General features: G+C 33.6%; 1 protein-coding gene across 1 annotated transcript; it reads right to left on the bottom strand.

The window, feature by feature from the left end:
• Window positions 1–244: 244 nt before the first annotated feature.
• LOC104245013 (probable WRKY transcription factor 41) lies at window positions 245–2,824 on the bottom strand. The gene is made up of 3 exons (XM_009800558.2): window positions 2,372–2,824; window positions 2,119–2,244; window positions 245–1,025 (listed from the first exon to the last, which is right to left on the bottom strand). The coding sequence occupies exons 1-3, from the start codon at window positions 2,695–2,697 to the stop codon at window positions 443–445; spliced, it is 1,035 nt and encodes a 344-aa protein (XP_009798860.1). The 5' UTR covers window positions 2,698–2,824; the 3' UTR covers window positions 245–442.
• Window positions 2,825–13,277: the final 10,453 nt, after the last annotated feature.

Below are 13,277 nucleotides of genomic sequence, written 5' to 3'. Positions count from 1 at the left end.
CATATCCATCTATAACTTTGGTATTTCGCATTTTATCTTCAAGACCAAGATTTCAAATTATTATGCCATTTGTCCTCAATTCTAGTTTAATTTGCTAGAATTGTTGAAATGCTCTTGGGACTTGAGTTTTCTTTATTTTTTTACTCCTGCCGTTGTGATCCGTAACAACTTTGCGATTCTGCTCATTATTTGAGAAATGTATTTATTTAATATCTAAGTTAACTAAAAACCAAACGGTGCTATATAACTAAAATTTCACCTGCCCATATAATCACAAACATGAATTCATCTACATTATTTCAAGAGGAAATACTAACTATTTCTCTAAACATCAGTCAATTGACTTTAGCTAGGATCAATTAGGCACAAAACAATAAAATAATTGCACAAAACTAACTTGCTGTTATTACAAACTTGCAAGGGGTACTTCTCTAATATCTAATTATTTGAAAAATTCTTCAATGTCAAATGTGACACTAGGTTCAAAATCCACAGAGAAATCCCAGTCTCCACCAAATGGGGAATTAGATATTGAAGTTGGGGTTGAGATTAATTCAGTAACATCTGACTCTGAGCTCTGTAGAATGTTTTCCATTGCAAATTCTTCATTGCGGTCTGTCAACAGTGACATGTACGTCGATAATTCTGAGGTAATTGGAGATGAAAATGGTGCCATGGAATTGGAAAAGTATTGGGTTTCTTCAATCGGATTTAGTGGGGTAGGAGGGAATGAAAAGGGAGTGAAAACTTCTTCTTTTGTGAGGCTAAAGTTTTCAACTTTATGGTCTGGTCCAGAGTTGAATATTACCATCTCTTGTTCTTGTCTTTGATAACTCAATTCTTGTTTTTTGTTGTGTTTCTGACGTTTTTGGTTTTGAAGTGAAAAGATTTCTGATTGTGCAATTTTGCAACTGTGCCTTCCTTTATATGTGACCTCAAAAGTTGATGAGTTTCCAACTGATCTTTGGACTTGTTTTGTTGCCAAACAGCCTTGTGTATTCCTGTGAGTGCACCTATAATAAGCCCTACATTTACAAAAAATCTATTAGGTCAACAATATTAAGCAATTCTAATATTAACTAAGTGGAATCTAACAACTCAAAAAAATAAGACATGCAACTTGTTATAATATAGTTACTGCCAGTATATATGAGTTAAGTCTAAAATAGATTTACTACTCCTTGCATTCCTTTTCACTATGAATTATTGTCACGTAGCATAAGTAGTTGCCAAATGAAAGAGACATTAGTTGTTGTCTGGACTCTGAAACTTAAAAGTTCCATATGTGTAGTGAAATCATATTGGTTTGCTTTTAATAGGAAAAGGTACTATCTTCAGCACATAGTATTGGAAATTTTTATTTAGGAGGGGGCCACATGAAATGATCCAAAACTCATGCAGTGAATGTAGCCTATAAAGAAAGAAAGAAAGAAAGAAAGAAAATTGCCAAAAAAACCAAAATTGTCAAAGACAAAACCTAGGACCTGCTATGGGGGTTGCAATATACTCCACATTTGTTTTTATTTGTCTATATTTTTATTTTTATTTATCCACTATACTGAATTAAAAAAAAAAACTATTTTTACAATTATTTTCCAAGATTTTTAGAGATATTATCATTACTATGGACAAAATTATAAAATACATATTTTATTTATTTTTTCGTAGATAGAGTACAACTAAAAATGAAAAAAGACTAATAATGAAAAGAAAAAGAATGATTGAGGGATCCCATCTACTGCCATCTTGTTCCCTGTAATTTATATTTGGAGCAACTGGCAAGTGGCCATTTAAGTAGCTGCCCACCTCCTTCTTTATTAGTACTACTAACTTCCAGGTAAAACTGAGTTTAAGTCTTTAAATTAGTGAAATAAAAGTATATTAAATTCAACAGTTGATTAAGTAGTTTGTATATGAGACAAAAAGTCCAATTTTAGGATATTTAAACATTAAGCAAACAGCTAACAAAGTATAGTGGAAAAATGTAAATTATGGTTTTGTTTTTGTGCATATTCCAAGTAAAAGTTGCTGATCAAATGTGAGTCGACTCCATAAAAGATAAATTATTAATGTTAAAACACAACAAATAAAGGGAAATAAAAGCAAAAGGATTGTTACCTTGGATGAATAGACCCTAAAATATCTTTCTGGCCATATTTTCTCCAACTATATCCATCATCATGTGGACTTTCAAGTCCAGTTCCACAAATGCTAACTTGTTTACTCCATTGATGTGGTGTCTTTCTGTAAGCCAAAAAATGTTCCAAATTACAAATATTGACCAAAAAAAAAAGAACCCTAATCCAAGAAATGATTGATTTACAAGAAACCACAAAAAAAAAAAAAAATGTCAAAAGAGTCCTAAAATTACCTCTTCTTGCTGAACACATTTTGGCCCACCAATTGATCCTTCGAAGAATCCAAAACCTCACTCTTTGGACTATTATTATTACCAAGAAATGAAATTGATGAACATGAAGATGTAGAATTAGCATTTCCACCTTCAAGAAGAAGTGCCTTCAAATTCAGAATTGATAAAGATTTTTCAAGTGAAAATAGTATTTTCCCAAGTAGTAAATCACATTCTTCAGGAGAAGCCAAAGGACCAATCTGTTTTTTCAGTTGATTAACAAACTCCCTCCCTTGTGTTAGCTCAGTGATCAGTTTCTTTTTCTCCAAACCTTTAACTTTTTCCATTTTTGGAATCTTCAACTTACAAGAAAAATGATGACAAATTAAATAGGTATTATTTGAGATGAGTAAAGAATACTATAAATGGTGATAAATGGACAAGAAAAAAACAAGAAAGTTGAAGATAAAGGAAATTAGTGTATTCAAATCAATTGCCAAGAAAGAAGTAGGAGAGAGCAAGTGAAGAATTGTAAGTTAGAAAGAAGAGAAGGAAGGAAAGGAGGATATAAAGAGGAAAAAAAGTGGAAAGAGAGAGGGGGAACAAATATTGACTGTGATTATACTTTGTTGGATTTTTCTTTGTTAAGTCTTGAATTTCTTTTTCTTTTCCTATGGAGGAATTAAATTCAAGAAAATATTCAAGAAACCCTACTGCTGACTGATTCAAAAGGACGTTTTTTGTCGGGCCACCACGGTTCACATCCTTTCCTTTTTCTCTCCCTCCTTTTTTCCTCTTTTACACGGTTTAGTTTTTTATCATTCTTGATCACTAATTGATGTTTTTTAATCGTATAAATACTACTAATAATATACTAAAAATAGTCTAAATCTGAATATTATGTAGGGTTTTATTTGATTTGCTTATTCATAAAAAGGAAATTCCATTTTTAGGTACGAATGTCACATTTAGAAACACAAACGCAAAAATTCTCTAACTATTGTAGAGCATGCTTAGAGGTGGATGTATGCTTGCGCGTTAGAAGAAGCTAATCAACACAACAAGGGGTCGTTAGACTGTAGCTTGCGCGAAGGAAGAAGCAAATCAATAAAAATTATGTAGCTATGCTTATATTTATGCTCAATTAAGGGTGTATAAAGGAAACCGACAAACTATACCAACCCGATAATCCGAGTCAAACCGAGAAAAAAAAATCCGACTATGGTTTCGTTTGATTTAGTTTGGTGTTGGAAAAAAAAACACGACCATAATTGGTTTAGTTTGATTTTAATTAAAGAAAGTCAAACCGAAACCAAACCAACCCGACATTACATATATAGAAATTTTAGATATATTTAATATATAAATATACTTATTGTGATGTAATTTATAAATATTTCTTAAAAGATTTCATAATTTTATCTTTTAAGGTATTATTTCAATGTTGGATTTAGAACTTTTGAATGCTCCAATAAATTTAATAGCCATTAATATTAGTAAATTAAATAATGCTAACAAAAGCCCAAACCAAAATCAAATCAATACTAATGCTAACAAAAGACATTCAATTCAATATTACGAACGAGAATGTATTGAATATCTATTTTTTGTTTTGCAATAATTTAGATAAAAATGCATAACCTATTTTTATTTTTCTTTAGCGTTTAGTCATGCAATTAATACTCCCTTATTAGTCTATTTATTTTAGCATGACTTAGTACTTTTAGATTATGTTTATTTTTATTATGGCTTTTTAATTAGCAATATTTATATTACATAATTTTATTGTCTTTATTGTTGAATATTTTAGGATAATACCATGACACATCTCATATTTTTTTTATTATTTTCTTGATAAATACTTTATATAGTTGTATCTTACTAGGATTAAAGAAATATTTTGAGCATACGTTATATGTTTTGTTCTACGAAGATTTTACCGGAAAAAAACCCTGAAAAAACTCTAATAACCCGAAAACCCGAGATTGACAAACCCGAGTTTTATTGGTTTGGTTTGGTCTTTAAATTTAATAATCCGACACAATTGATTTAGTTTGGTAATTGTAAAATCCGAACCAACCCGATCCATGTACAACCATATGCTCAACACATGACCTGTCCTTAATAAATAAACCAAAATGACTTTTTGTACAAAATTATATTAAAATCATCTGGTATTAGGATTTATATATATATATATATATATATATATATATATATATTAATTTTCTTGCTGTCTTCATAATGTGATTCGTTAATCCTAGCGTCATATATGACTATGGCTTATCCTGTCTTAATAAAATCTATATTGCATCTCTCATCATCATCTTCGTTAGCTAAGAGACATGGGAATCCATTTTTCATTTTATATGTCCAACTTATGTGTGAACGTGGAAACACGTGCTTCAATATTCAACTACGTTTAGATTGGAGAATAGATTCGCATTTTGTTTGGTTTTGGAAGAATTATCTGTTTTGAATTACTATCTGGAAAAATAATTTTTAGTGGGCGTTTGGACATAAGAATTATAAAATTTCAAAAAAAAAGTGAAAAGAATTTCCAGTGAAAATGGTTTTGAAAATTAGAATTGTGTTTGGACATGAATATAATTTTGGGTTGTTTTTGAAGTTTTGTGAGTGATCTGAGTGAAAATTTTGAAAAATAGCTTTTTGGAGTTTTTCAAATTTTCGAAAAATTCCAAAATTCATCTTCAAGTGAAAATTGGAAATTTTATGGCCAAACACTAATTTCGAAAAAAGAGAAATATTTTCAAAAAAAAAAAAGGCAAAAAATTCTTATGTCCAAACGGGCTCTTAGTGTTTAATTAATTTGATATTGATAGATATGTTTGTAGATTTCCTTTTCAAAAGAAAACAACGTTAAAACCCTAAATAAATTTTAAGGTTTTCATAATGCGAAAGTGAAATCACTGGAAAATCATCTTTGGCTGCTACTTTTTTTTTTTTTTTTTGGTAAATAAAGAATTTTATTACCAAACAATGTTATGTACAGAGTTTCAAACCTATAAAATCAGACAAATTACATCCGCGAGCTGAGCATAGTGCCCCAATTGCTAGGTACTTCCTATCTATCTATCTTCTACCTTCACTGCCTATGGATATGAATCCAATTCTTTTAATCTATAACCTACTTTTGACTTCTTGTTTCCTCGATAAAATATGTCTTGTACTATCAGCCGAAGGATCCCATCAACAGTCTTCTTCTTGTCCTGGAACAATCTTGTATTCCTCTCAAGCCATATATAGTAGACACACCCTGCGAGAGTCATTCTGTATACCTCTGCAATGGCTTTCTTTCCATTTATTTCTCGGATTGCCCATTCAATCTCCTCATCCCACTTCAATACCGACCTTTGGAATCCCTGCCATTTCAGTAGTCTCCCCCAGATTTCTTTTGACATCCGACATTCAAAAAATAAGTAATGGTTTCATTTTTCTCATTACACAACTCACATTTTTGGTCTATTGCTTTGCCCCATCCTGCTACCTTATCTTTCGTGTGCAACTTCATCGCCAAATTTATTATAAAACTCCACCTAGGAACAACATAGTTGTTGCAAGTTATTCTCCTCTATGGCACCTTTGGGAACTCCCCTCTCATTCTATGGTACATCTTTTTAATAGAGAAGGATTGCTGGCTCATCAACTCTGTAACCTCCATTCCTGCCCTTCTAGGTATGCCTTGGCTTTAAGAATTTTGAGTAGTACCTAAGATGCTTGCTTCACTTGGACCTCCCAGATGTTCTTCCCTTTCCCGTAGTATATATGGACCCACCTTACCCACAATTTATCTTTTTTGGTACATAGGTTCCACAAAAGTTTAATTATTGCTGTCTTGTTCCAAGTTTCAATGTGTATTACATTAAAACCCCCTGTTGTTCTTGGCCAACATACCTTTTCCCAAACCAACAATGCTCTCTTTGATATCTCTGTTGTGCCATTCCAGAGAAAGCTTCTACATATTGCCTCTATCAATTTCACAATTTTCTTAGGTAGCACAAAGATTTGGGACCAGAACACTTGGACTGAGAATAGTACATTCTTGATCAGTTGGAGTCTCCCGGCATAGGACAAGTATTTTGTGGTCCATGAAGTTATCCTTCCCAACATCTTCTCTACAAGTGGCTGACATTGTACTAGGGATAGTCTTTTGGAACTCACCCAAGTACCTAATAGGTAACTCCCATTTTGTAAACTCCAGTGTTGTTAGAATTTCCTCTTGCACCTCCCTGCTTACCCCTCCAAAATAAATGGAGCTTTTATCTCTGTTTGCTATCAGTCCTGAGCATTGTGAGAATTCATTAAAACAGCTCATGAGCAATTGAACTGAGATTTCATCTCCCCTGCAGAAAAGAAGTAAATCATCTGCAAAACATAGTTGAATAAGCTGCAACTTTGAGCATTTAGGATGAAAATTAAAATCTGGGTTGTTTTGTAGTGCCTTGAATTTTCTATTGAGGTACTCCATGGCAATAACAAAGAGGAATGGGGACAATGGATCCCCCTGCCTTAGTCCCTTCTTGGCTTGAAATGGCGAGCTTGGTGTCCCATTAATGATAACTGAATAAGAGACACTTGTAATACATATCATGATCCATTCTATAAACACCTTTGGGAAGTTCAAAGCATGTAGGATTTGTTCCAAGTAGGGCCATTCTAAGGAGTCATAAGCCTTTTGCATGTCTACTTTGATCATACATCGTGGGGACACTAATTTCCTTCCATAACCCCAGACCAATTCATGGCTAATAATAATATTGTCTGATATAATTCTTCCAGGGATAAAAGCTGATTGGCTTTGGTCTATTATAATATCCATTACTCCTTGCAGTATCTTTGTAAGAATTTTGGATATCAGTTTATACAAAATTGTGCAGCATGATATGGGCCAAAATTGATTGATAGTGAAGGGGTTCTTAACTTTTGGTATTAATGTAACTGTAGTGCAATTAATAGGCAGATGCATGGTCTTTGTATTGAAGAAGGACAGGACAACATTAGTTACCTCATTCCCTATAATGTTCCATACTTTCTTGAAGAAAAACGCATTGAAACCATCACAACCTGGCGCTTTCTGGTCATCTACATCTTTCAGAGCATTCATCACTTCCATTCTTGACACTGGTGCTATCAGTTTCAGCTGCATCTCTCTGTATAGAGTCAGCTGCTGAGCCCAGTAGTCGTTTATAAAACCCTATGATCTCTTCTTGAATTGCTTTTTCACTCTGCAGCAGTACACCATTATTATCTATCAAATTTCTGATTTTATTTTGGGATAGTCTATTCTTCACAGAGGCAAAAAAGTAGGCTGTATTTGCATCCCTCAATTGCAACCATTGGTTTCTAGATTTCTACTTTGTTATACTTTCTTCAAAAAGGATCCACTTCTCTAGTTGCTCTCTAATTGATTTCTCTTCCTTTTTTAATTTCTCTTATATCCCCCTGATTCTCAACTCCTCCTGGATTGACCATAGTTGTTGTCTACTGTTTTTGATTTTCTCATCAACTTCTGAATAGTGAGTACTGTTGAGTTGTTTCAGTCTTTGTTTCACTCTTTTCAGTTTTTCCCATACTCTCTGCATATTCACCTCTTTATCCATGCCAATCCACCCTTCTATTACTTTTTGCTGAAATTCTTCATGTTTTGCTATGACATTGAAAAATCTAAATGGTCTATATGTCTTCTTCTGGTGATCCTCCAATCTAATAGCTAACGGACTATGGTCAGAAAAGCAAGACGCAATGATTATAATATCAAAATGTGGATATTTGAGCATCCATTCTACATTTGCCACTCCTCTGTCTATCTTACTGCTAACTGAGTTATTCGACCATGTGTAATTTGCCCCTATACTTCTTAGCTCTGCCATATGACAATCATTCACAAAGTCTTTAAAATCTTTAACCTCAGATTCATGTATCTGGTTGCCATTTATTCTATCCTCTATATTCAACACTGCATTAAAGTCTCCCATTGCTACCCCAATAGAGATCAAGGTCCATTTTTTCATTTTAATAGGGTTTATTGTAGGTGTAGAGTCAGCTGTTGAGCCCAGTAGTCGTTTATAGAACCCTATGATCTCTTCTTGAATTGCTTTTTCACTCTGCAACAGTACACCATTATAATCTATCAAATTTCTGATTTTATTTTGGAATAGTCTATTCTATCCTCTAATCTAATAGCTAACGGACTATGGTCAGAAAAGCAAGGCGCCGTGATTATAATATCAAAATGGGGATATTTGAGCATGCATTCTGCATTTGCCACTCCTCTGTCTATCTTACTACTAACTGAGTTATTCGACCATGTGTACTTTGCCCCTATACTTCTTAGCTCTGCCATATGACAATCATTCACAAAATATTTAAAATCTTTAACCTCAGATTCATGTATCTGGTTGCCATTTATTCTATCCTCTATATTCAACACTGCATTAAGGTCTCCCATTGCTAGCCATGGTCCTGCTTGATCATTTTGAATTTGCCTTAGTTCATGCCATAGACTTCTCCTATCACCAATTGTATGCAGACCATAGATAGCTATGAAGTTAAATCTCATCTTGCTATCCAACATGCAAACCTGGCCATGAATGAGTTGTACATGAGTAACTTCTACTGTGAAACTGACCCTGTTAAGATCCCACAGTAGCCAGATTATTCCTTTATCTCTTGTTCCATAGTTGTTGCACCAGTTCCACTATGGAGCTATTTTATTTTTGATCTTTTTTGCGACTACTTCTGTCACTCTATGTTCTACTATAGTTATTATTGCTGTATTATTTTCCTTTATAAACTCCTTCATCTCCTTCTGCTTGTACAACTTATTCAACCCCCTTACATTCCATGTGACTAATTTCATCTTGGAATGAATAGGTGTTGTGCCTCCCTCCTCTACTTGTGCTACATTGTCCTGCTTTCATCCCCTGTTTGGTTATAGCAAATTGCAAAAGATCACCTGTTGCTAGAGGGTCAAAATCATTTTTGGTCTGCATGCCTTCATTTTGATAGCTCACTAGAGACTTGCCTGTTGATTTCCCCCTCACTTCTGTCCACCTTCTTCCTTTTCTATTGTATTTTATTTTGTCGGTTCTTTCTCTATAGTTGGTATCTCAGCCATCTTAGTTTTCTCAGGATTGCTTTGTGCCTTTGCTGTCTGTGTTCCCCCTTTTGCGTGCCATTCCTGTCTCTGCTTAGGGACATTCTTTCTTACTTGCTTTGGTTGCTCTTTTACCTGTTCTTGTTTCTCCTTTTGTTGGCAAGAGTGTCCCAATTGTAGACAAACATTACAATATTCAGGGCGCCAATCATTGGTCACTACCTGCTCAAAACATCTACCATTTGGATCCTTCACATCGATCTTTTCAGGGATTTTTTTTGTGATGTCAATCTCAATTAACACACGAGCATAAAAAATTCTATCCACTCTGGTAGTACAGTCATCAGCATACAGGGGTACTCCCAAACTACTTGCTATTCGACTCAGGGATGTCGTCCCCCAGCAATTCAGAGATAAGTTTGGAAATCTTACCCATATTGGCAAAGTATTCAGTATTTCATCCTGGAAGTTGAAATCAGTTGTCCATGCCCTTGTTATTATCGACCTGTTGTTTATAGTGTTGGGGGATGCATATAATGCCTTATCTCTGTCCTCTATACTGTGGAATCGGATTAGGAAATAGCCATCGTTATGGTAGTAGACTCTTGGCTTTACAGCAATTCCCCATTGACTTGCTATAAACCTCTCTACAGCCCCAATTGTAGGTGAGTCCCCAACCACATAGAAGACAATTGCCTTGCGCCATTTTTTAGTTTCCTCTTCCACTTCTTCTTTTTCTAATTCTACGATTTTAACACCATCTCGTATAGTGGGGGCGATGTAGCTCAGATTCATACCTTTGGAAGCATATTTGTTTCCTTCAAACAAGTTCACCCAGGGCAGTTTGGTTGGTGGATCATGCCCTAGGTCCAGTCTTTTTTGCGCCTTATTCGTCTCTGCCACTAGGTTCCCATTTTGATTTTCTGAACTAAGTGCTATTGTATCCTTGCTTACATCTTTCACTTCCTCCACTTCTGCAGAGAGTGGCGTTTTGGTCTTCTCATTGCAGCTGGGTAGAGCAGGCCATAAACCCTCCTTTTGTGGAAATTGATCCCTTGGCGTATCAGTAATCAACATGCTTATGCTCAAAGGTCACTTTGTGGGCGGTGTAAACTTCTCCGCCACCATCTTTGCTGGTGCGGTGCAAATTTGTTCATTCACATCCCCTCTAAGATCCTCCTGCTCTGAGTTCTCAGTTCCCATGGGTCGTCGATTAAACTTTGTTAATTTCACATTTGATAGTTCAATTCTGTGCGCTGCCTTTTTTGCTCGGCCCCTAGCCATTTCCGGCGAGGACGTACGTTAGTAATCACCACTATCGTGCGCCTTGAGAGGAAGAGCTAGAGATCTAAAGATACTACTAAATATATCTTTAGTATTTATTTTTGAAGAATTAACCCAAATAGCCGTCCACCTAATTTCTTAACCTAAAAGTAGATGCCAGATGTATAATATTTGTAAAATTCATGTATAATATGTGTATAATTATGTATAATCAACATATAATATGTGTATACCGACTAGAAAAAGTAAACAATGAATCTCACAAGCTATTTGGGTAAAAATCCCAATGTAAAAAAAACTTGATCAAATAATTAGAGTCGTGGTTTTTCAGCTAGGAAAAATCCTTTAACCAAATGTACTTTTTTTGTTTTGTTTTGTAAAACACACTTATAAGATAACCTATATCACTATCTCGACCATATTATTTATCTTCTAATTAAACCACATATTAACCATTAATTATCTCCATATATTATTTTTAGGACTCAAAAAAATGAAAAAGGATAAGAGGAAAAAAAACATTGAGATAGTGATAGTGTATAAATAAAGGGTGAGAGAATTGCATAAACGTAAGAAATGGGTTGTATATATATGACGCCACCCCATAGACGTCATCTTTCTCTCTTTCTTTGTCACTTAGTATTAGCAATATTTAAAGGCAATAGCGCGGAACCACGTTTGAAGATTCTTCGTTTGACTTATTTTCGCATTTATATTATCATGTAATAATCTTATTATAATTCTGTGGCTTATATTATTTTGTTGTTATCTCAAAATTAAGCCAACAAGAAGCTTCTTGCGTTTTGAATTTGATGTTAGACTAACACCGAGAGACAATTCAAGATCTTAAGCTACTAATAGTGCATTTACTATTATCTGTGTCCATATATATGTTCTCATTGATTTATTTTTTTTCCTACCTCCTAAGAAAATTTTTGATAGCCTATAATTATATAAGTATTTGTTTAAATTATCCTGAAATGTCTCACTTAATAACACTTAACAAATTAGAAAAATGATGGTAGATTTGAACAAAGAAGTAATAAATGATTCAATTTTTTCTAAAGTGTCCAACATTTAAAATAAATTTACGTACCAAGTACCAACTATCAGAATTTAAATATCTATGTGTGTGTCTGTGTGTGGGCCGGGGGGGGGGGGTAGGGTGTCTGTCGTTGTATAATGGTTTTAGTTTTATTGGCTTTTGACCGAGAAAGCGTATGTAGCTAACGTGTTAAATTTTACGTAACTTGATATGTATTACTTATCTGCTTATTGACATTCGTACAATTAAATGGTTTCGAAATTTATTCAATTTCACTTACCTAGTAAACATATTTTCTTGTATTTGACTCATTCTCTTGAAAATGGTTTGTTTGCACTTGACTTGCCATGAAACATCCAACCGCCTGCGTGAAAAAAGTTTATTTTGTATCTTACATAACTGAAACCTGTTGTGTGAGGCCCGTTGTGTGAGGCTTTTTTATTGTCTCACAACCGTGTGGTCCCAGAATTTGTGGACCTAGATGTGTAAAATATGGGTCCACAAATATGTGAGATAAAAAGAGGTCTCACACGACTAGTATAAGTTGTGTGAGACACAAAATAAAATCACTCTGCTGCATGCGAAAAATATAAACATCTGGGGTCAGTTAACAGTGGGTGTGTGCTTCTTTAATTTCCGAACCAGAAAGTCGCACCAAATTGAAAAATCAAACCAAACCAATTTAAAAACCTAATTAAGTTTGGTTTGATTTGATTTGGTATTGGGTAAAAAAATTCGAACCAAACCGACATATAAATATTATAGAATTTTCTTTAAAAAATATAAAAAGATATTTGCGATTCTCTTGTGGGATATAATATTTAGTTAAATATGGAGTGCTCCATATTTATTAACGTTAAATAATAGGTTGCACAATCACTTTCTTATCAAGTGCTAGTGAAATACGTCAATCTCTTTGTTCTTCCATATTCATATATCAAGATCTATTAAATTCTTTATCTTTTCGAATTTAAAATGGTATTTCGATAATTTAAAATTAAATAAAATATATCATTATATAGGTTCATATTTATTTTTGTGTTATTAAATTCGGTTAACCTTGAAAGTGTACATCAACGTAAAATTATTATCAGACAAAAAATAACTATCATGCATTACTAAGAAAATTCTTCACAAGAATATTTTAATAGATCATATATTTGTCAATATTTTTATTTACTAAACGTATATTTACTTATAAAAAATTTAACAAAGTAAGATTAAAATAATATTCATGCAACTAAAAAAATTCCGAAAAATTCAAAAAAACCCGACAAAATCGAACAATCCAAACCAATATAGCTGATTTGGTTTGGTTTTGATAAAATCCGAACCAACCCGCTCCATATACATCCCTAGTTTCGATAATACTGATTAAAGAATATTCAGTGAGACTATTACAAAATTTGTTTAAGAAGATACACCTTAGATAATTCTTATTGTAGATCTCTCCATTTAAGCTAGAACAACTTAATTTGTCC

The sequence above is a fragment of the Nicotiana sylvestris genome, chromosome 1, assembly GCF_000393655.2.
Source record: "Nicotiana sylvestris chromosome 1, ASM39365v2, whole genome shotgun sequence".
Taxonomy (NCBI): domain Eukaryota; kingdom Viridiplantae; phylum Streptophyta; class Magnoliopsida; order Solanales; family Solanaceae; genus Nicotiana; species Nicotiana sylvestris.
Note: the sequence above shows the minus strand (reverse complement) of the source record. Positions and strands in the feature narration are given on the sequence as shown.